This window comes from Heterodontus francisci, chromosome 8 (assembly GCF_036365525.1).
Source record: "Heterodontus francisci isolate sHetFra1 chromosome 8, sHetFra1.hap1, whole genome shotgun sequence".
Lineage (NCBI taxonomy): Eukaryota > Metazoa > Chordata > Chondrichthyes > Heterodontiformes > Heterodontidae > Heterodontus > Heterodontus francisci.
This window is the reverse complement of record NC_090378.1, coordinates 117814384-117839487: the sequence shown is the minus strand read 5'-3', so window position 1 is coordinate 117839487 and position 25104 is coordinate 117814384. Positions and strand designations below refer to the sequence as shown.

Genomic DNA, 25104 nt, shown 5'->3' with positions numbered 1-25104 from the left:
AGCTCCACACACAGATTGCCACTTTGGTCCCTAATAGGCCCTACTCTTTCCCTGGTTATCCTCTTTCCCTGAATACACTTATAAAACACCTTGCGATTTTCCTTTATCTTGCCCGCCAGTGTTTTTTCATGTCCCCTCTTCACTCTCCTGATTAGTTTTTTAAGTAACCCCCTACACTTTCTATACTCCTCTCGGACCTCCTCTGTTTTCAGCCCTCTGAATCTGCCATAAGCCTCCTTTTTTTCCCTTATCCAATCCTCTAGATTCCTTGACATCCAGGGTTCTCTGGACTTGGTCCTACTCTTCAGCTTTATGGGAACATGTTGGCCTTGAACTCTCACTATTTCCTTTTCGAATGACTCCCACTGGTCTGATGTAGATTTTCCTACAAGTAGCTGCTCCCGGTCCACTTTGGCCAGATCATGTTTTATCATACTGAAATCGGCCTTCCCCCAATTCAGTACCTTTACTTCTGGTCCGTTTTTGTCCTTTTCCATAACTACCTTAAATCTTACAGAGTTATGGTCACTATCCCCAAAATGCTGCCCCACTGACAATTCTACCACTTGTCCGGCTTCATTCCCTAGGATTAGGTCCATACCGCCCCTTCTCTCGCAGGACTTTCTACGTGCTGGCACAAGAAGCTCCCTGTATGCATTTTAAGAATTCCGCCCCTTTTAAGCCTTCAGCACTCAGACTATCCCAGTTAATATTGGGAAAGTTGAAATTCTCTACTATTATTACCCGATTATTTTTACACCTGTCTGGGATTTGCCTACATATCTGCTCCTCTATCTCTCCCTGACTATTAGCAGGCCTGTAGTACACTCCCAGCCAAGTGAAAGCCCCCTTTTTGTTTTTAAGTTTTACCCATATGGACTCAGTTGAGGAACCTTCTAAGATATCATACCTCCTTACCGCAGTAATTGACTCCTTGATCAACGGTGCAATACCACCTCTTCTTTTACACCCTCCCCTGTCACGCCTGAAGATTCTATACCCTGGAATACTGAGCTGCCAGTCCTGCCCTTCCTTCTACCATGTCTCTGTGATAGTAATAATATCATATTCCCATGTGTTAACCAATGCCCTCAATTCATCTGCCTTACTTGTCAGACCCCTTGCGTTAAAATAAATGCAATTCAGCCTTGCATTATTCGCTTGTGCCTTGACAGGTCTATATTTGCTCTGCCTTCCAGACTGACTTATTTTCTCATCTATATTTGGCCGTGCATCACCCTCTACTGTACCTCCACTCTGTATCCCATCCTCCTGCCAAATTAGTTTCAACCCCCTCCTGCTCCACCCCACCACCACCCCCCCCCACCCAAACAGCACTAGTAAAACTCCCTGCAAGGATGTTGGTCCTGTTCCGGTTCAGGTGCAACCCGTCCGACTTGCACAGGTCCCACCTTCGCCAGAAACAGACCCAGTGATCCGGTAAACTAAAGTCCTATCTCCTGCACCATCTCTTCAGCCACGCATTCATCTGCTCTATCCTCCGATTCCTATACTCACCAGCACGTGCCACTTGGAGTAATCCAGAGATTACAACCTTTGAGGTCTTGCTTTTTAATCTGCTACCGAGCTCCCTAAATTCTTGTTGCAGGACCTCATCCCTCTTTCTACCTATGTCGTTGGTACCAATGTGAACCACGACCTCTGACTGTTCACCCTCCCCCTTCAGAATGTCCTGCAGCTGCTCCGCGACATCCTTGACCCTCGCACCAGGGAGGCAACATACCATCCTGGAGGCAGGTTTGCGGCCACAGAAACACCTGTCTCTACCCCTTATGATAGCTCTCCCGCTCTTTTTCCTCCCCTCCTGTGCAGCTGAGACACCCGTGGTGCCACAGACTTGGCTCTTGCTGCATTCCCTGAGAAACTCTCTCCCCCAACTGTATCCAGGCGGAAAATCTGTTAGAGAGAGAGATGGACCCAGGGGACTCCTGCACTACCTAGTTCTTCTACTCTGCCTGGCGGTCACCCATTCCCTTTCTGCCTGAGCAGTCTTTACCTACAGTGTGACCACCTCCCTGTACGTGCTATCCACAAACATCTCAGCCTCGCGGATGCTCGACAGTATCCCCAGCCGCTGCTCCAGAACTAAAGTGCCGATTTTGAGCAGCTGCAGCTGCAGAAAATTCCTGCACTCAAGTTCGCCCTGGACAATGGAAGTCTTCCCGACATCCCACATTGCACAGGAAAAGCACTCCACACTGCCGAGCTGCCCTGTCATGACTTACCCTTAATTTACTCATTTAAATTACTCATAAATTAGAGATTATTTACACTTGGGATCTTGATTCCCTAAAAAATCACTACTTACTAGAAAAAACTGTAGACCTTACCTTTCTCTTTACTTACCTTCCTATTTAGTGATACTCCCTAACAGTGGTTACAGTCCCAATATGGCTGCCACGGGCTGTGAATTTTCCTTGTCCCTCTGGTCTACATCTCAGGTCTGGGTCTTAAATCTCCATCACCCATCTTAAATGGCCACGCGTAGGTGGCAGGTCCTATGTGGGTGCAAGAACCAGGGCCACATCACAACTGAAGTGTAATGTAACCTGTATTCACATGGGAGCCATGACTAGAGAAACTGCAGGACTGTATAAAACACAGCAAAGTGAGAAAAACTGTGTCCTTGTGACTGCAACAGCAAAGAAGGAAGAGGTAAAGCCAAGTACGTTAAAAACATCCAAATCTTTGAAGATCATTGATTCAAAAGAAATCCAAAAGAAGTCAACCAAACAGAATCTGTTTTCAATCAGTGGGCTGTGGAATGTGTTCCAAAATAGACATCAAAATAGATTTATTAACAGTTGTCCTTGAAGGGATCGCTGAGAAAAGTGAAAAATCTCAGCAGAATATATCAAATACAATCCATCATGTAGACGAGGGGATCATTTCAACTGAAGACCATGAGCGACAGAGAGCCATGCAGACCACCTTCGAGCTACTGAAAGCTTACTGGCAGAAACTCAACGTCAGTAACGGTCCATCTGGAAATATTATGGGGACTCTAATTGGACGATTGATGCTGTGCTGTGCAGACAGTTCGCTACCTGTGTGACAGATGGCCCTGGTCTCTGTGGACACCATCCTGTCCATTCAGTTATAATATGAAGGTACCGATCTGGATCAGCAACAGGAGCAGCTAGAGGATCTGAACACACTCAGAGAACAGTTAGACAACGATGACCTTTCAGTCCTCTTGCAAAAATACCATCAGATCGCAAAGGTAATTTCCAAGAATTTTCCCCATAACCAGCTGTGCAACTGCTCCTCATGGTCTTTAAAGGACTGTCTGACCAATACCCCAGCTGTTCCTTTGCAGCCGCTGTGCTCATAAAAATCATTAAAAGGTAAGGCAGCAATCCGTGGGACTAGGTCTCAGAAATACTAGACATGCTGAGGGTTGGGTTGGAGTCAGTTCCTTATGAAGATGTAAAACGTTCAGTTCTATGTATTTTCACCATTTTGGCCTGGCACAATGTAGCAGCAGTTGTGTCCCATCTCCTCATCTCCCCCATCCCATCGGAGAAATTTGTCAGAGAAGTGTGAAGATCAGTGGCCGAAGACACAAAATGTGCAGTCAGGACTATCAAGGAGCTGGTGTACACACCTGGGAAAAGAACCTGCCCCATCAGTGGGACAGAAAACCCTATTCGACTGCTGTATCACTGGTTGCTGTCTGCGGGCTGTGTGAGAATACAACTAATCCTGAGCTGGCAGAGGCAGTTAATACATTATTCCCACTGATATTCAGTATCCTAATTATTCCCTTAACCAGCTGTGTTAATATTTCTCTGCTCGATCGTTCAGATACTGAATTGCAGCAGAGAGATTTTGCAGCCCTATTTCAAACATCATCAAGTTGGGATTTGTGTAAGAAGTGTGTACAGACACTAAAGGTCCTTCCAGGCCAAGCAACAAATGGGGACGTCGTTGAAAACATGAAGAGAAATGGAGGATGGCGCCAAAGGATGAAGCTGAGCCACTTCGACAAGGGGGTCGTTGTGTTGGCCACAGCAATGGCAGAACATGCTGGCTACAGTCTGCCGCATATTGTGAATCAACTGGCTTCTCACATCATTAGGCTCCAAGACTGTCAGGCAGTGACAGTAATCACCTCTTCGGTGAACTGCTGAAAGCTCCACTGGTTTCAGGGCCTTAGCTCACAGACACTGTGGTAAACAGTTTGATAAGGTATTTGCTGTATGTCTCTCCTGTTACCCAGTTGCTGTGTGTCTGGGCCCTGAGAAATATTAACTTTGGAGCTAAAAGACAGTCTTGGAGCGTGATGGACACAATGATTAGCCTGTTGGGGAATGAGCAGAACTCGGAGTTGCTAACGCATGTGGTGCTGTCCTGCCTGAGTAAGAACATAATCCAGCCAATGGCAAACACCATCCAGCTCTTTGTGGATCCAACCCTTATCAGAATTCAGCCATTCTTCAGGGCAAAGTCTGAGAAAGTGCGCGTGGAAGTATTCAACGTGTTGGGGAACTTGACCAAGTGCGGAATTGGAGGGTCCACCTCTTCTGTCTCTCAGCAGGTCCATTCCAACCTGGTGCACTTGTTGTTGCACTTCGATGGATTGGTTGAGGAGATCACCTGATCATGCAGTTTAATACTGTGGATGACCTGCCCAATCATTGGAACTGCGAAGGGATCCTCTTTAACTGAAAGATATTTGGAGGAGCCCAGCTGGAGTTACATGGACTTTCTCAGACGCATTTCATGCCTGTTGGTTCAAGATTTCCCAACGGGTGAATTCCTACGCCACGGATTGTGAATCATTTTTCAACAATGACCAGAAGCAGCTCTGAGATCACGCAAAGGCCTTTTCAACTTTCCTCCTGAGGCAGCCATCATGTTACCGACTCAGCCGGTGGGCCACCGCCACCTGGTGGAAGAACTGTGCAATCAACTGCTGCTGTCGAGTCCCAGGATAAAGCCTACAGAGACCCAGGCCCCGATGCTCCTCCAACTCCTCCTCTTAACATCAAACTGATCCTCCCCTTAACATGATTTGTACATTTGTAAATTATTGTAAATAAATAAATATTTTGTTGCAGTAAATATTCTGTTGTGCCATTGTAATTATTGGTGGATCTTCACACAGTGCAGTTTCTCCTGATGAACACGCACACACACACTCACGCACGACTTTGAAACTCACACCATTTTATCGCAAGTGACACCCTCACTCACGATCTTACAAAAGGGCTCTGAAATATTGGGATTTATGACAGGCATTGAAATACCTCCCTTTCCGAGTCTGCTGCATTCTGTCCTGTCCCCGATTGATCATGTGACCAGAAAGGCTTCATGAACCTCCTGTAGATCCACGGGGAATAGGCCACAGATTTGTCACTACTAAATCCAGGACAAAGATTGCAGTTGACGGCCTGAGCTTGGTCGTGTGAGTGACTGGGAGTCAGAGGGAGGCAGCAGGCTGGGATTTGGTGCATTATGGACAGGGATCTACTGGATCCTTAGTGTTTAAACACAACATTGGTGTCAAATCTCTTAAGAGGAATCAGTTTGCAGCTTTCTCTAGAGCATGAGACTCAATGGCCAGATGACAATCTAATTAGGTTTGATACAAAAACTGAAAAGGAAAGGGGACAGTCAATGATAAATGATCGTTACTGGGGCCAATTTCAATAACTTAAAAAGAGAAGCAGCCCAGATCAATTGGAACGAAAAGATGGCATATAAGACAGTGCAGAAATCATGGGAAATGATTAAACTGGGGATGATTGAGGAACAAACTTCACAGAACAACATTTACAACTGATAGAGAGACTGAGCAATAACACAGAGAGAAATATATTGATAAACAACATACAGACAGGTAAAATCAAACACTTGGAAACTAAAAAAACACATATACAAAATGCATTCACAAATAACACATAGATATAAGTACACCTACAATAATACTCATTTTTTTTGTCTATCCAGACTATTTTGATTGTTCAGTTTAACACAGGCCTCTGTTGGTGGGTGATGCCTGTCGCACACAGAGGCACATGGGGAACGCAGAGGATTGGAGTGCGTGATGTACATAGGCTGTCAACTGTTGGTGGCTGCAGCGATGGCAGGCTGGGGTTTGGGAGAAGATAAACAGTGGAAGGTAAGGGAGCACAACAAAGTTACCCTGGCTGGAGAGATTGCTTTCATAAGGGATGAGATGGGATTGATGGGAGGGATGGAGATGGCATGAGAGGGATAGAAGGAATTGAATGAGGGTGGCATGGGATGGGAATAGCATGGGAATCATGAGAGGGAAGGCATGGGAAAGATAAAATGGCATGGAATTGGTATGGCATGAGATGGAGGGAATGGTAAGGCTGTGTGGCTGAGATGGTGGAATTTTGAGAAGGAGGGGATTTATTATTATTAAAAACTATTCTTGTGCTAAAAATGAAGATTCACCAGATTTGAATGAAAGAGTTTTGGAAAAGCTGCCATGATGGGGAAGCCATGTTGGATCATCCACGCAGCTCTCCTGGCTGAAGATGGTGGTAATTGCTTCAGTTATCTTCAGCCTTGTCTTTTGCACTCTCATGTAGGCTCTGCCATCGTTCAGGATGTGAATGTTCTCTGAGATTCCTCTTGTTGTTTAATTGTCAACCATCATTCACGGCTGAATTCATTGATCGTGCGATCGCTTTGCTGTCTAAAGCATGCTGCTCCCACTGTTCAGTCCTGTGTTGCAGCTTCACAAGTTACAACTCATTTTCAGGTACACCTGGTGTTCCTCCTGGCATATTCTTCTATACTCCTCATTGAACCAGGTTTGGTCTCCTGGCTTGATGGTAAAGGCAAAGTGAGGGATATGCTGGGCCATGAGGTTACAGATTGTGCTGTTGGCCCTGAGCACTTCATGGATGCCCAGTTTTGAGCTGCTAGATGTGTTCTTATTATATCCCATTTCGCACATTGACAGCACTACATAACACAATGGAGGGTGGGACTTTGACTCCACAAGGTCTCCGATCAATGCTGTTATGGACACATGCAACTGCGACAGGTAGACTGATGATGACGAGGTCAAGTAGACTTTTGCCTCACGGTGTTCTCATCACCTGGTGAAGCCCAGACTTGCAACCATATCCTTTAGAACTTGGCCAGTAATGCTGCTACCAAGCTGCTCTTGGTGATGGACATTGATACTTGCCCCTGATTAAGCTGGGAGGATTCAGTCTCCAAAACATGTGGTGCTATGGGATATTTAACACTGACCCCTCTGTTCTATCTCAAAGATGCAAGTTGCTGTTGTCACCAACACCTGCTTCTAAAAACGAGGCCTGTTGCCCAACGCTATTTGCCCTACTTCTCTGCTGCTGTCTCCTCCCTCTCAGGCCCGCCTGAACTTTGGGCCTTGAAGCTTCCAGCTCTACAATCCAAGAAACTGCATTCATGAAAATCAGTTACAGCATCCTTAAAATTATAGTTTTTGTATCTTCATACTTTTCCTTTTGAAGTAATGTGTGGTAGTATAACGCTTTACAGGCTGATTTATAATCCACTAGGCTGCAACAGGAACACGTTTTATGACCGTAACCATCTTTACACCAGCCTGTAGGGTGGTAAATCCAATATGTCACTTAGCTGACATGAAAAAATCTCTGGATAATCAACCCAGAGCCTGAGCTCTGATCTCTATTCATGTGTACAGTTCATTGTGCTAAGGGCAGTGAGGGTTGAAATTGTGGAGGCACTAACCATAGTTTTTCAGTCTTGCTTAGACTCATTGGCGGTTTCAGAGGACTGGAGAATTACAAATGTTTCACCCTTGTTCAAAAAAGGCTCCAAAGATAAGTCCAGCAACTATAGGTCAGTCAGTTTCACTTCGGCGGTGGGTAAACTTCTAGAAATAATAATTCGGGACAAAATTAATTGTCACATGAACAAATGTGGGTTAATTAAGGAAAGCCAGCATGGGTTTCTTAAGGGAAAATCAGGTTTAACTAACTTTCTTGTGTTATTTGAGGAGGAAACAGAGAGGGTTGATGAGGGCAATGCAGTTGATGTGGTGTACACGGACTTCCATAAGGCGTTTGATTCAGTGCCACAGAACAGACTTGTGAGCAAAGTTATAGCTCTTGGAATAAAAGAGAGGTTGTAACATGGATACGGAATTGGCTGAGTGACAGGAAACAAACAGCAGTGGATAATAGATTTTATTTTGGCGAGAGGAAGGTTATCAGTGTTGGGACCCTTGCTTTTCCTGATATGTAATAATGACCTAGACCTTGGTGTACAGGGCACAAAGTCAAAGTCTGCAGATCAGATGAAACTAGGAAGCTTTGTGAACTGTGAGGAGGATAATGTGTAGAACTTCAAAAGGACAATATAAACTAAAGCGTATAATTCTAAAGGGGCTGCAGGAGCAGAGGGAAAGGTCCTCCTCAAAACCTGCCTCATTCGTTAGGTCACAAACACTATTATCTCCTTCCTTAGCTCCATGTTAATTGTTGACTGATTACACTTCTGTGAAGTAGCTTGGGATGTTTTTTTCAACATTAAAAGCACCGTATGAAAGCACTGTTGTTGTTTTTGTCATCGTCCTCATTATGATTCCTCCCTCAACAAATACTATCAAAAAATAAGCGATTGGATCATTCACCATACTGTCTGACATTGGTGGGGAAGATTAGCTGCAATTCGTTTATGTAACAGCAGCCACTGCTTCAATGTGATCTCCTCGACTGCTTTCAATTACCTGAGGGAGTCGGGGAATAATGGTTTTCTGCCTCTCCCAGGAAGTTATATAACTGTGGGGTGCTCTCAAAGCATCTAACCACGATGGACCAGGCATCCTGTGTTTGGGGTAGGCTTGATGGACTAGCTGGTCCTTTCCTGTCCATCAATTTTGTATGTTCATGGGCGGCACAGTGGTTAGCACCGCAGCCCCACAACTCCAGCGACCCGGGTTCGATTCTGGGTACTGCCTGTGCGGAGTTTGCAAGTTCTCCCCTGTGACCTCGTGGGTTTTCGCCGGGTGCTCTGGTTTCCTCCCACAGCCAAAGACTTGCAGGTTGATAGGTCAATTGGCCATTATAAATTAACCCTAGTATAGGTGGAAGGTGGGGATGTGAGAGGGTAATGGGATTAATATAAATGGGTGGTTGATGGTCGGCACAGACTCGGTGGGCCGAAGGGCCTGTTTCAGTGCTGTATCTCTAAATAAATAAATAAATATGTACTCTAGAAGTGATGTGCTTTGAGCTCTTTCACTGACATGATCACACATCATATACATCTTACCTAAAGGTGAAGGAGGTTTATGGTGGACCATCTGGCACTCAATGCCAGTTTTATTGGTGTCTTGGAGATCCTTGTGTAGCATCACCTTCTGTATGAAGTAGCTTCAGTGATGTCACCCCTTACTTCCTGGAATGGCTCTATGGTAAAGATCAGGATGTTGTGAGTTCACACTGACCTTCGAGCTACTAGGCTCCAGGAATTTATGCTGCAAGCGGGTCAATCTGCAGCCACAGTCAGCAGGGTGGCGACCAGATCAATCTGGAGTTTAGGCAACCCCTCTCCTCCAACTTTGACCATGCAACTGACTCCTCGGACTGGATTTTATTTCTGCAGGCGACGTGCCAGAAGACGGGAGGGACAATCCTGCCTCGGCCCTTTATTGGACCCCCATCCGAATTCAACGGTAGGCAAGTTATTAACTTCCTGCTGTCCCCTTTAAGGGACAAGATCCTGGCCTGTGATTGGGTGGAAGCTCAGCACCACAGCAATGCCAGTGGGAGTGGTGGCCATTGCAGGTACTGCAGGAAGCTTGGGACCAGGATTAGCCATGGAGCCCCAGACTGCAGGTAAGTGGGGCTGGCTCACCTTGGCTGGTCAGGCATGCCCCGGGGAGGGGTGTTGGTGTCAGGGCAACCTTTGTTGCTGGGGACCATCCCTGGGCCACAGATTGGCCCCTGCAGCCTTCAGGGAGGACTGGATGGCCTCCCCATATGGCGGAAGCCCCAATCACCACCCCCCACCAGCCGCTGGTTAAATGCCAACTGTGACAGGAGCAGGCCCTTAATTGTCCACTTCGGATCTCAATGGTCACTGGGTGGAAAGACTGTTCTTGGCCTTCCCCCCAACCACTGAAAAAATTGAATGGCATTGGGAAGGCAACGGGCCCTCCACCCAGCAAACATCCCCTCGCTATTTAATGGGCCCCTCCACCTCCCTGCCCATCCCTTGAGGGCTGATAAAGTTCAGCCCCTTCTGTTTCCCCTTTGGTCACATCACCGGGTCTCCCTCTCAAAGATTTCGATGCCACTAATAAAAAAAATGGTTTTCCCAAAATGACAAACAAATTCACAATGGGTTCTATAAATGGTGATTCCTGTCCAAAGCAAGGGGAAGCTGTCATTTACTGTATTAGACTATGGATCTCCAGGATTCAAAATCAGGATAATTGGCAAGTGTGGGCAGCTGCTTGTTTGGCTTCAGAACTTGGTGTTCCACTGCCCTTTTAATGACAGGCCTGTGAAGGACCACTGTGTAGGCCACAACCAACGCTGTCGACAAGAGAAAATATAATTTCATGAAGACCCCCCACCTGCCAAGAATGGGGCTTATTAATGTTGTCATATTAACATTAATTTTAAAGTGTTGCTGGAGTGAAGAAATGACTTGTTTAAAAAGAGATCACCAGACACTTGGCTGCAGGACATTTGCATACTAAGAGACAGTGCTTGGAGAGACAAAAGAATTGCTCACTGATTCAATTAACAGAGATTGGGCTGGGTGACTGCGATCCACATCTTTTTGGTGTAAGATACAGCACAACACCCCGTCCCCTAACCAAAAGCTTTGGAATCCAGAAACTGCAGGAGCAGTTGATCTCAAATAAGGGATTAATCACATGATGAACCTGCTGGCCAAGTTGGGAGTTTTGAATTGTGCACACAGGACAGTGTCCAGCCCCACTGAAGTCGCTTAAACCTCTTTGCCTTACAATTGATCTGATGAAATGTCACAGACCTGAAATGTTAATTCTGCTTCTCTCTCCACAGTTGCTGCCTGATCTGAGTATTTCCAGCACTTTGTTTTTTAATTTCAGATTTCCAGCATCTGCAGTATTTTGCTTTTATGATTCTTCAAGTGTTCTGCTTTCATGTCCCTAATGATAGATTCTAGCAGTTTCCCATGATCTGACACTTGAACATCTTAATTTGGGGGAAATTCTGCTAGAACAGTTTGTCCAACACTCCCATTTCTACATCTCTTGTCATAAATACTTTGAGTGACTGTGGTGTTGTGGATGATTTATGGATGATTTTAATCTGCATATAGACTGGACAATTCAAACTGGCAAGGGTAGCATGGAAGACGAATTTGTAGAGTGCCTCCGGGATTGCTACTTCGAGCAATATGTTGCAGAACCTACCAGGGAACAGGCTATCTTAGATTTGGTATTGTGTAATGAGGCAGGATTAATAAGAGATCTTGTAGTTAAGGATCCTTTGGGGGAAGCGATCATAACATGGTAGAATTTCAAATTCAGCTTGAAGATGAGCAACTCAGGTCTCAAACCAGTGTCTTCAACTTAAGCAAGGGCAATTACAGAGGTATGAAGAAAGAGTTGTCTAAAGCGGGCTGGGAAGATAAACTACAGGGGAAGTCAGTAGATGAGCAGTGGCAGACTTTTAAGCAGATATTTCATAACACTCAGCAAACATTTATTCTAGTCAGAAGGAAGGACTCGAAGAGAACGATGAACCACACATGGATAACAAAGGATGTTAAGGAGAGTATCAAATCAAAAACAAAGGCGTGCAATGCAGCAAAAACGAGTGGTAGGCCAGAGGATTGGGAATTTTTTAGAAACCAGCAGCGGATGACTTAAAAAATAATAAAGGGGGACAAAATTGATTATGTGACTAAATTGGCAAGAAATATAAAAACAAACAGTAAGAGCTTCTACGGGTATATGAAAAGGAACAGAATAGCTAAAGCAAGTGTGGGACCCTTAGAGGATGAGACTGGGGAATTAATAACAGATAACAGGGAAATGGCAGATCATTTAAACCAATATTTTGCATCGGTCTTCACGGTGGAGGACACTATGAACATCCAACAATAATAGATGAACAAGGTGTAAATGGGAGGGAGGAACTTGTAATAATCTCTATCACGAGGGAAAAGGTGCTGGACAAACTGATGGGACTAAAGGCAGACAAGTCATCAGGACCTGATGGCCTGCATCCAATAGTTTTAAAAGAAGTGGCTGCAGAGATAGTGGAGGCATTGGTCATAATATACCAAAACTCACTGGATTCTGGTAGGGTACCAACGGATTGGAAAACCGCTAATGTGACACCCCGATTCAAGTAAGGAGGGAGACAGAAAGCAGGAAACTACAGACCAGTTAGCTTAACATCTGTCACTGGGAAAAAGCTAGAGTCCATTATTAAGGAAGAAATAGCAGGACATTTAGTAAAACATAATGCAATCAAACAGAGTCAACATGGTTTTATGAAAGGGAAATCATGTTTGACAAATTTGTTCGAGTTCTTTGAGGATATAACAAGCAGAGTGGATAAAGGGGAACCGGTAGATGTAGTGTGTTTGGATTTTCAGACGGCACCTTTTGATAAGGTGCCACATAAAAGGTTATTACACAAAATAAGAGCTCAGGGTATTGAGGGTAATGTGTTGGCATCGAACAAAGAACAGTACAGCACAGGAATAGGCCATTCGGCCCTCCAAGCCTGCGCCGATCATGATGCCTGCCGAAACTAACACCTTCTGCACTTCCGGGGCCCATATCCCTCTATTCCCTTCCTATTCATATATTTGTCAAGATGTCTCTTAAACGTCGCTATCGTATCTGCTTCCACCAACTCCACTGGCAGCAAGTTCCAGGCACTCACCACCCTCTGTTCAAAAAACATGCCTCGCACATCACCTCTAAACTTTGCCCCTCGCACCTTAAACCTATGTCCCCGAGTAACTGACTCTTCCACCCTGGGAAAAAGCTTCTGACTATCCACTCTGTCCATGCCGCTCATAACTCTGTAAACCTCTATCATGTCGCCCCTCCACCTCCGTCGTTCCAGTGAAAACAATCCAAGTTTTTCCAACCTCTCCTCATAGCTAATGCCCTCCAGACCAGGCAACATCCTGGTAAACCTAAAATAAAAGCAAAATACTGCAGATGCTGGAAATCTGAAATAAAAACAAGAAATGCTGGAACCACTCAGCAGGTCTGGCAGCATCTGTGGAAAGAAAAGCAGAGTTAACATTTCGGGGCAGTGAGTTCCGATGAAGGGTCACTGACCCGAAACGTTACCTCTGCTTTTCTTTCCACAGATGCTGCCAGACCTGCTGAGTGGTTCCAGCATTCCTTGTTTTTAATCCTGGTAAACTTCCTCTGTACCCTCTCCAAAGCCTCTACGTCCTTCTGGTAGTGTGGCGACCAGAATTGCACACAATATTCTAAGTGTGGCCTAACTAAGGTTCTGTACAGCTGCAACATGACTTGCCAATTTTTATACTCAATGCCCCGACCGATGAAGGCAAGCATGCCGTATGCCTTCTTGACTACCTTATCCACCTGCGTTGCCACTTTCAGTGACCTGTGGACCTGTACGCCCAGATCTCTCTGCCTGTCAATACTCCTAAGGGTTCTGCCATTTACTGTATACCTCCCACCTGCATTAGACCTTCCAAAATGCATTACCTCACATTTGTCCGGATTAAACTCCATCTGCCATTTCTCCGCCCAAGTATCCAACCGATCTATATCCTGCGGTGTCCTCTGACAATCCTCATTATTATCCGCAACTCCACCAACCTTTGTGTCGTCCGCAAACTTACTAATCAGACCAGCTACATTTTCCTCCAAATCATTTATATATACTGCAAACAGCAAAAGTCCCAGCACAGATCCCTGCGGAACACCACTAGTCACATCCCTCCATTCAGAAAAACACCCATCCACTGTTACCCTCTGTCTTCCACGACTGAGCCAGTTCTGTATCCATCTTGCCAGCTCACCTCTGATCCCGTGTGACTTCACCTTTTGCACCAGTCTGCCATGCGGGACCTTGTCAAAGGCTTTACTAAAGTCCATATAGACAACATCCACCGCCCTTCCCTCATCAATCATCTTCGTCACTTCCTCAAAAAACTCAATCAAATTAGTAAGACACGACCCCCCCACCCCTTCACAAAACCATGCTGTCTGTCGCTAATAAGTTTGTTTGTTTCCAAATGGGAGTAAATCCTGTCCCGAAGAATTCTCTCTAATAGTTTCCCTACCACAGACGTAAGGCTCACCGGCCGATAATATCCTGGATTATCCTTACCACCCTTCTTAAACAAAGGAACAACATTGGCTATTCTCCAGTCCTCTGGGACCTCACCTGTAGCCAATGAGGATGCAAAGATTTCTGTCAAGGCCCCAGCAATTTCTTCCCTTGCCTCCCTCAGTATTCTAGGGTAGATCCCATCAGGCCCTGGGGACTTATCTACCTTAATGCTTTGCAAGACACCCAACACCACCTCCTTTTTGATAATGAGGTGACTGAGACTATCTGCACTCCCTTCCCTAGGCTCATCATCCACCAAGTCCTTCTCCTTGGTGAATACTGATGCAAAGTACTCATTTAGCACCTCACCCATTTCCTCTGGCTCCACGCATAGATTCCCATCTCTGTCCTTGAGTGGGCCAACCCTTTCCCTGGTTACCCTCTTGCTCTTTATCTATGTATAAAAAGCTTTGGGATTTTCCTTAATCCTGTTTGCCAATGACTTTTTATGACCCCTTTTAGCCCTCCTAACTCCTTGCTTAAGTTCCTTCCTACTGTCTTTATATTTCTCAAGTGCTTCATCTGTTCCTAGCCTTCCAGCCCTTACAAATGCTTCCTTTTTCTTTTTGACTGGGCTCACAATATCCCATGTTATCCAAGCTTCCCGAAACTTGCCAAAGTTGTCTTTCTTCCTCACAGGAACATGCTGGTCCTGGATTCTAATCGATTGAAGATTGGCTAACACCCAGAAGGCAGTGAGTCGGGATCAATGGGTCTTTTTCAGGTTGGAAAGCAGTAACTAGTGGGGTGCCACAAGGATTGGTCCTAGGGCCTCAACTATTTACTATCTATATTAATGACTTAGAGGAAGGGACAGAGTGTAGTGTATCCAAATTTGCTGAAGAAACAAAAATAGCTGGGAAGACATGTTGTGATGAGGACATAAAGAATCTGCAAAGGAATATAGATAGGTTAAGTGAGTGGGCAAAAACTTGGCAGATGATGTTCAATGTGGGAAATTGTGAGGTAATTTACTTTGGTAGGAAGAATAAAAAGGCAGATTATTATTTTGATGGAGAAAGACTACAAAATACTGCAGTGCAGAGGGATTTGGGTGTTCCTGTGCATGAAACACAAAAGGTTAGCATGCAGGTGCAGCAAGTAATTAGGAAGGCAAATAGAATTTTGGCCTCTATTGCAAGGGGTTAGAGTTTAAAAATCGGGAAGTCTTGTTACAACTGTACAAGGTGTTGGTGAGACCACACCTGGAGTACTGTGTACAGTTTTAGTCCCCGTATTTAAGGAAGGATATACTAGCATTGGAGGCATTTCAGAAAAGGTTCACTAGGCTGATTCCTGGGATGAAGGGGTTGTCTTATCAAGAACGGCAAAACAGATTAGGCCTTTATTCATTGGAGTTTAGAAGAATGAGAGGTGATCTTATAGAAGCATATAAGATTTTAAGGGGGCTTGACAGGGTAAATGTTGAGAAGATGTTTCCAATAGTGCGGGAATCTCGAACGAGGGGACATATTTACAGAATAACGGGGCACACATTTAAAACTGAGATGCAAAGGAATTTCTTCTCTCAGAGGGTGGTGAATCTCTGGAATTCTCTGCCTCAGAGTTGTGGAGGCTAGATCACAAAATGTATTTAAGGAGGGGGTAGATAGATTTTTGAAATCTTGGGGAGTTAAGAGTTAGGCGGAGCAGGCCCGGAAGAGGATTGAGGCCTGGAACAGATCAGCCATGATCTTATTGAATGGCGGGGCAGGCTTGAGGGACTGAATGGCCTACTCCTGCTCCTATTTCTTATGCTCTTATTCAGAACAAACAGCTGCTCAGTCCAAATATGGCTGCCAAGGGCTGTGAATTTGCAATGTCCCTATGGTCTGCAGAGGCAAAGCCAAGTGCGTAAAAACATCCAAATCTTTGAAAATCACCTATTCGAAAGAAATCCAAAAGAGGTCAATCAAACAAAAGCTGATTTCAATCAGTGGGCTGTGGAATGAGTATAAAATGGACATCAAAGTAGATTTATTCACAACTGTCCTTGAAGAGATCGCTGAGAAAAATGAAAATTCTCAGCAGAATATATCAAATACAATCCATCATGCAGAGGAGGGGATCATTTCAACTGAAGACCATGAGCGACAGAGAGCCATGCAGACCACCTTAGAGCTTCTGAAAGTTTACTTGCAGAAGCTCAACGTCAGTAACCTTGCGTCTGGAAATATTATGGGGACTCTAATTGGACGATTGATGCTGCGCTGTGCAGATAGTTCGCTACCTGTGTGACAGATGGCCCTGGTCTCTGTGGACACCATCCTGTCCATTCAGTTATAATATGAAGGTGCTGATCTGGATCAGTAACAGGAGCAGCTAGAGGATCTGAACACACTCAGAGAACAGTTAGACAACAATGACCTTTCAGTCCTCTTGCAAAAATGCCATCAGATCGCAAAGGTAATTTCCAAGAATTTTCCCCATAACCAGCTGTGCAACTTGCTCCTCATGGTCTTTAAAGGACTGTCTGACCAACACCCCAGCTGTTCCTTTGCAGCCGCTGTGCTCGTAAAAATCATCATTAAAGGTGAGGCAGTGATCCACGGGACCAAGTCTCAGAAATACACGCTGAGGGTTAAGTTGGAGTCAGTTCCGTATAAAGATGTAAAACGTTCAGTTCTATGTATTTTCACCATTTTGGCCTGGCACAATATAGCAGCAGTGTGTCCCATCTCCTCATCTCCTCCATCCCTTCGGAGAAATTTGTCAGAGACATGTGGAGATCAGTGGCCGAACACACAAAATGTGCAGTCAGGACTATCAAGGAGCTGGTGTACACACTTGGGAAAAGCACCTGCCCCATCAGTGGGACAGAAAAACGTATTCAACCGCTGTATCACTGGTTGCTGTCTGCGGGCTGTGTGAGATTATCACTAAGCCTGTGTTGGCAGAGGTGGTGAATACATTATTTCCACTGATATTCAGTATCCTAATTATGTCCTTAACCAGCTGCGTTAATATTTCTCTGCTCGATCATTCAGATACTGAATCGCAGCAGAGAGATTTCGCAGCCCTATTTCAAACATCATCAAGTTGGGATTTGTGTAAGAAGTGTGTACAGACACTAAAGGTCCTTCGAAGCAAAGCAACAAATGGGGACATCGTTGAAAACATGAATACAAATGGAGGATCGTGCAAAATGATGAAGCTGAGCCACTTCGACAAGGGGGTCGTTCTGTTGGCCACAGCAATGGCAGAACATGCTGGCTACAGTCTGCCTCATATCGTGAACCAATTGGCTTCTCACATCATGAGGCTCCAAGACTGTCAGACAGTTACAGTAATCACATTCTTTAGAGAACTGCTAATAGCTTCAGGGCAGCAGCTCACAGACACTGTGGTAAACGGTTTGATAAGGTATGTCTCTCCTGTTACCCAGTTGCTGTGTGTCTGAGCCCTGAGAAATATTAACTCTGGAGCTAAAAGACGGTCTTGGAGCGTGATGGACACAATGATTAGACTGTTGGGGAATGAGCAGAACTCGGAGTTGCTAACGCATGTGGTGCTGTCCTGCCTGAGTAAGAACATAATCCAGTCAATGGCAAACACCATCCAGCTCTTTGTGGATCCAAATCTTACCAGAATTCAGCCACTCTTCAGGGCAGAGTCTGAGAAAGTGCGGGTGGAAGTATTCAACGTGTTGGGGAGCTTGACCAAGTGCGGAATTGGAGGGTCCACATCTTTCTTCTCCCAGCAGGTCCATTCCAACCTGGTGCACTTGTTGTTGCACTTGGATGGATTGAGGAGATCACCTGATCATGCAGTTTAACACTGTGGATGATCTTCCGACTTATTGGATCTGCGAAGGGTTCTTGTTTAATTGAAAGATATCTAGATGACCCCAACTGGAGTTACATGGACTCCCTCATGACGCATGTCATGCCAGTTGGCTCAAGAATTCCCAACGGGTGAATGTCTTCGCCATGGATTGTGAATCATTTTTCAACAATGACCAGGAGCAGCTCTGAGATCAGGCAAAGGCCTTTTCAACTTTCCTCCTGAGGCAGCCAGCATGTTACCGACTCAGCCGGTGGGCCACCTGGTGGAAGAACTTTTTTTTATTTCCAAAATGTACTTTATTCATAAAAATCTGTAAAAATTACATTCCCAAACAGTTTAAAACAGCATCAAGTCAAAAAATACAGAGTGCAAAGGTGATCAGTTTCCTTCTATACAATTATGAGTTGCCTCACAACCCTTCCATTTCATTGTCATGCCATATACATTTTTACATTTACAGCACACAAAATGTTCCCAATACAGTTCGAGGGGTTTCCCATGGATCCAGCCCCTCAGTTCAGCTTGGTGGGGGGGACCTTACACTGTGGTCTTTCCCCATTGAGCCTTTGCTGTGGCTGCCCCAAGCTTTAGTGCGACCCTCAGCACGTAGTCCTGGACCTTGGAATGTGCCAGTCTGCAACATTCGGTCATGGACAACCCTTTGCACTGGAAGACCAGCAAGTTTCGGGCAGACCAAAGGGCGTCTTTCACCAAATTGATAGTCCTCCAGCAGCAGTTGATGTTTGTCTCGGCATGCGTCCCTGGGAACAGCCCGTCGAGCACAGACTCCTGTGTTACAGAGCTGCTTGGGATGAACCTCGACAAAAACCACTGCATCTCTTTACACACCTGCTTTGCAAAGACACATTCCAGGAGGAGGTGGGCAACCGTCTCTTCCCCACCACAGCCACCGCGGGGACATTGTGCAGAGGGGGCGAGACTTCGGGCGTGTATGAAGGATCTGACGGGAGGGATCTTCTCACCACCAGCCAAGCTATATCTTGGTGCTTGTTTGAAAGTTCTGGTGATGAAAGAACTGCGCAATCAACTGCTGTTGTCGAGTCCCAGAATAAAGCCTAGAGAGAGACCCAGGCCCCGACCCTCCTCCAGCTCCTCCTCTTAACATCAAACTGATCCTCCACTCAACATGATTTCTACATTTGTAAATTATTGTAAATAAATAAATATTTTGTTGCAATAAGTATTCAGTTGTGCCATTGTAATTATTGGTGGATCTCCAAACAGTGCTGTTTCTCCTGATGAACTCACACAAACTCACGCACAGACACCACACATTGTAACACACGCCATTTTATTGCAAGTGACACCCTCACTCACGATCTTCCAAAAGGGCTCTGAAATATTGGGTTTTTTGACAGACATTGAAATACCTACCTTTCCTAGTCTGCTGCATTCTGTCCAGCCCCCGATGGATCATATGACCAGAAAGGCTTCAGCATGTACGTGAAGCCTCCTGCAGATACTGGAGGAACGGGCCACCGACTTGTCAGTATAAAATCCAGGACAAAGATTGCAGACATTGTAGTAACAGAAATATTAGATACGAAAAGCACAGTGAGAGAGGAAGTACCAGAGGGTCTGACATCCTTGAGGGTGGATAAATCACCAGGGCCAGATGGATTGCATTCCAAGTTGTTAAAGGAAGACAGGGAGGAAATAACGGATGCGCTGAGGATCATCTTCAAATCCTCACCGGATACGGGTGAGGTGCCACAGGATTGGAGGTCTGTGAATGTTATTACCACTAGATAAAAAGGATGCGAGGGATAGGCCAAATAATTATAGGCTGGTCAGTGTGACCTCAGTGGTGGGTAAATTATTAGAATCAATTTTGAGGGATAGGATAAACTGCCACTTAGAAAGGCATGGATCAATCAGATATAGTCAGCATGGATTTGCTGAGGGAAGGTCATGTCTTGCTAACTTGATTCAGGTTTTGGAAGTAAAAAGGATAGATGTGGGTAATGCAGTGGATGTGGTCTACATGGGTTTTATTAAGGCATTTGACAAGGTCCCGCATGGCAGTCTTGTCAGAAAATGAAAGCTCATGGGATACAGGGGAATGTGGCAGGTTGGATCCAAAATTGGCTCAGTGAGAGGAAACAAAGGATAGTAGTCAACGGGTGTTTTTGCGAATGGAAAGTGGTTTCCAGTGGTGTTCCACAGGGCTCAGCGTTGGGACCATTGCTGTTTGCGGTATATATTAATGATTTGGACTTAAATGTGGGAGGCATGATTGGGAAATTTGCTGATGCACAAAAATTGGCCTTGTAGTTGATAGTGAAGAGGATAACTATTTTTTAATGAGTGATAGCCAAATCTGGATGCAAGTGCTTCTTGAAAATGACTTCATTTGTGCTTTATGACCAATTGCAGGCGTGGAAACCTGGACAGTCCAAACTGTGAAGAACATGGAAAACTAAGATCTCAAGAAATGAGCGGCGTATTCAGAAAGTACGTTCGATCTAATGTGTGCCTAAATTATGCTTCATGCAGATTCCAACAATGTGAAAAGAAATTGTTGGACAGCGGGCAGTTCCTGTAAAGTTATGTAGGAACTTCTTTCCCACAAAAGCATCCCATAGTAGTGCGGCGAACACCATTCCAGACCATAACAATCACATTAAAGAAGCCGCTTGACTACCTCTCTAATATTTGCATTATTCCTCGAGATCAGAGAGGTCAAAGAAGAATTGTGTCGACGCAAAAGTCAAAAGTGATAAGTCACCAGGACAAGATCAGATTCATCCGAGGATACTAAAGGAAGTAAGGGTCGAAATTGCAGAGGCACTGGCCATAATCTTTCAGTCCTCCTTAGATACAGGGTGGTTATGGAGGACTAGAGAATTGCAAATGTTATACCTTATGTTCAGAGAAGGGTGTAAGGATATGCGCATCAACTACAGACCAGTTAGTTTAACCTCAGTGGTGGGAAAGCTTTTAGAAAAGAAGGTCTGTGGCAAAATTAACAGTCACTTGGACAAATGTTGATTCATTTAGGAAAGCCAGCACATGTTTAATCATGTTTGTCTTGAATTTTTTTGATGAGGTCAGGGGTTGATGAGGGTAACGTGGTCCATATGGTGTACATGGGTTTCAAAAAGATATTTGATAATGTTCCACATAACAAATTTGTCAGCAAAGTTGAAGACCATGGAAGAAAAGGGACAGTGACAGCACGGATTTGAAGTTGGTTGAGTGACAGGAAACAGACAGTAGTGATGAATAGTTTTTTTCTGGACTAGAGGAAAATATATAGTGAGGTTCCCCAGGGATCCATATTGGGACATTGCTTTTCTTGATCTATATTAATGACTTTGACTTGGGTGTGCAGAGCACATTTTCAAAATTTGCATTTGGGACAAAACTTGGAAGTATTATGAACTCGAGGAGGATAATGATAGACTTCAAGAGGACATAGTCAAGCTGGTGGAATCAGTGGACTTGTGGCAGATGAAATTTAATGCAGCAAATCAGTTTTGGTAGCAAGTGTTTTCTTTTGCACAACCATCCTGCAGCCTCATGAATTCAATGATTTGCATTCTGCACGGTTCTATAACACCTCTAGATAACACCCTGTAGCTAGCTGGTAAGTTGTATCTTTGCAGCAAGGCAAGCCAGTTATAGTCAGCCGCTTTAACTCCATCTCCCTTCAACCACCCCTCCCCCAATAAAGGAGACGCTCAGCATGGTAAACCACTTCATCTGGTGGTTTGGGAAAGAAATGAAAAAAGCATACACATTGAACTCCTCCTTTTCCACCTCTTTTCATTCTTTCCATTCTTTGCTTTTCTGTGCTCTGGATGTTGGTGGAATTGTTTGCCAGTGTATGTGCTTCAAGAATGGTTAATTGGGGTCGCTGTTCAAAACTCAGTTAGGGCACACAAGAATTTTCACCACTGCTCAGCTGATAACTTTTTGGCCATAGCAATTACATTAAAGGAGATGATTGATTGCCTCTCGAATATTTGCCCTACATTCCTGGAGATTAGAGAGGTTTTTATCATACAAATTGTATCAACACAAACATCCAAAACTCTTCAGTGGAAAATTGCTCCTCCTTCAATATCAAGCTCTTGAATTTTTTTTACCTTAGATTGACATTGCTGGACTCTGCAGTCAGGGTAAAATATTGAAGAATTGGGCTCCTCTCCTCCTTCCCCCTCTCTTTATGCCCCACTCCACCACTCAATCTCACTATGAGGTCTAGCAAACTTCCTTTCAAAGTTTGAAGAAAAATGTAAATCATCATCTAGGTGCAGTCATACATCTGGAGCGTGACCTGTTCTTGGTAGACATTCAACTCTGTGTTGCCATTGAATGTTTTGCATTGTGTCACAATCTAACTTGCCCAGCTGACTCCTGAATTCATGGCTTCAAGTACATCCCCCAAGTGGTTATTATTCATGTCAAATCCTGATAGATAAATGCTTTCAAGAGCAGGCAGTTTCGCATCCATGCAATTCTGCGGAAGCCATCAAAGATAAACAGGAACCCTAGTTAAGTTTATCCCCCCACCCAGATGCTGAGGTCATTTTACTGCTCTGGATCAAACATGTTAACTCAGGAGAGATATGGGATGAAACCCAGGATTATTCTGCTTTGTGCTGCTTTTTAACTAAACTCGGAGCTCTCAGAGGGGAAGCAAAGATAAAGCATCAAAACATCGTTTCAACAAAACATCCCATAATTGCTAATGTGAAATTAAGCTCGGTGAAATTGGGGGCTGTGCATTATAAGAAATGCTTGCTACACTGGTGCACTACATCAAACAATACATTGAGTTGTGTCCGCAATAAGGATTGTGTCGTAATGGTCATAAAGAGCTTGAGTATTTTTTAAAGAGATAAGGGAGTTGACCCCTCACCCACTTTAGATGTGCAAAGCTAGTCCAGGAGACTACATTAGTCCTAATTAACATTACAAGGTACCTGTCTCTTGTACTGGGAGGTATGCAGTGATGAAGTCCATACAGGGGCCAAAATACCACCATTTCCTAATTAAGGAAAGTCTAATTCATGTTAAAATACTGTGCTAGTTGGGCATGTTGTTTGGCAAATTAACTTCCACTTTAATCCAAGTTTCATGGGTGGAGGGAGGTTTGAAGCTGCTGCTTTTGTTTTAAACAGCAGAGTGGTTTTCAACATGTGAATATTGTGTTTATTCAAACAAATCTCAACAGCAACAACAACTGGCATTTATGTAGTTTCTTTAATGTAGTAAAACGTTCTAAGAAGCTTCAGAGGAGCATTATTTAACAAAGTTTGGCACCGAGCAACAGTAGGTTGCATTAGAGTAGATGCCCAAAAGCACAGTCAAAGAGGTAGGTTTTAAGGAGAGTCTTAAAGGAGGAGAGCGAGGCAGAGATTTAGAGGGGAATTTTATAGTGGCGGCGGAGGTCACGATGTCCAGAAAAATGGATGATGTGATCCCCACGTTGTCTCTGCTCCAGAAGGCTCACTGAATGTAGTGTCAATCAGGCACATACATGGACAGTGGCGGGATTTCTACAGGAGCAAGGACCTTGTCATTGAGAATCTCACATTGGAGAGCTGCCAGCCAATCAGATGCCAGAAACTGCAGCACCACTGTGGAGACCGAGGAGGGTCGCTGGACCCAGGCCACAGGTAGGTCAGAGTGGGAGGCGGGGCAGGGGGGGTGGGTGGAGAGTCGGGTCGGTAGCAAGGGCTTGGGAGAGGGGGATGGTTGGCTCTCAGCACACCCCACTCCCCCGCCCTTTCCCGATGTAGTGTCCCTTGTATAGGCACTAAGTGCCTTTACACTCCAGATCTGGGAAGCAGCCCCCACGGTTTGCTGTGTCGTGCTTCTCATGCAGCAACAGGGTCGCCTGTCGCATGGCCAATTGCGGCTGCAACGGGAAGAGACCCTTAACTGGGGGTTAACTGCCCAGTTAAGGGCCTCAATTGGTGGCGGTGGCAGGGGGGGGCGGTGGTGAGGGAGGCTGTTCATAGGCCTTCTTGCCCTGGACTAAATTTTGACAGAGGCGGGATGGTAGCGGCAACCCCTGCCCCACCACCATCACAGCATATTTTATGTTCTCCCCACCTCCAAACCTGCCGCAGGGTAGATCATAAAATTCCCCCCTTCGGGTGGAGTTTCCAGAGCTCAGGGTCTTGGCATCTGAAGGCCCGGCTGCCATTGGTGAAACAATTAAAATCAGAGATGCTCAAGAGGCCACAATCGGAGGAAAGTAAGCAAAGTGCATCCATGCATAATTAACCTGAACTCCAGAATACTACAATTACACTATCCAAGATTGCACTTTCTCCAGTTCTATCACATCCTTACACTTTCTCCAGTGCCACCACCATCCAAGAGTACTTTCAGTGTCTACTTAAGAAGTGATGGTTTCAGAGACTGAAAGAATGATAATGAATCATGAAAGTAAATAATATAGTACAGTGCAGCTGATTGAAGATTTCAGATGACTCCGTAGGGATATAATTTTGTTGATGTGTAATGTGGGAAAATGTGGATTTGTCCACATTGGCAGGTAGAATAGAAATGCAGTATTATTATTATTTAAATGGAGAGACTGCAGAACTCTGTGGTACAGTAGGATCTGTCTATCCTGGTAGATGATTCACAAAAAGTATGCACGTTGAGCAAGTGATCAGGAAGGAAAATGGAATGTTGTCATTTATTGCAAGGGGAATGGAATATAAATGTCAGGAAGTTTTGCTACAGTTGTACAGGGCATTGGTGAGATCACACCGAGGGTACTGCGTAACATTTTGGTCCCCTTACTTAAGGATAAAACTGCATTAGAAGCAGTTCAGAGAAGGTTCACGTGACTGATTTCTGGGATGAAGTGGGTCTCTTATGAGGAAAGGTTGGACAGTTTGGCATTGTATCCATTGAAGTTTCAAACTTTGAAACATATAAGATCCTGAGGGGACTTGACAGGAGGGATGCTGAAAGG

The 25104-nt window shown here is 44.8% G+C and overlaps 1 protein-coding gene across 1 annotated transcript in view; it reads left to right on the top strand.

Annotated features, from left to right (window-relative positions):
* LOC137373248 (ral guanine nucleotide dissociation stimulator-like 1) overlaps window positions 1–25104 on the top strand; it is a 77117-nt gene that overhangs the window by 41095 nt on the left and 10918 nt on the right. Inside the window, exon 6 of the mRNA XM_068038099.1 lies at window positions 20538–20615. Within this exon, the coding sequence (XP_067894200.1) occupies window positions 20538–20615 (78 nt within the window). The remainder of the gene's footprint in view (window positions 1–20537; window positions 20616–25104) is intronic.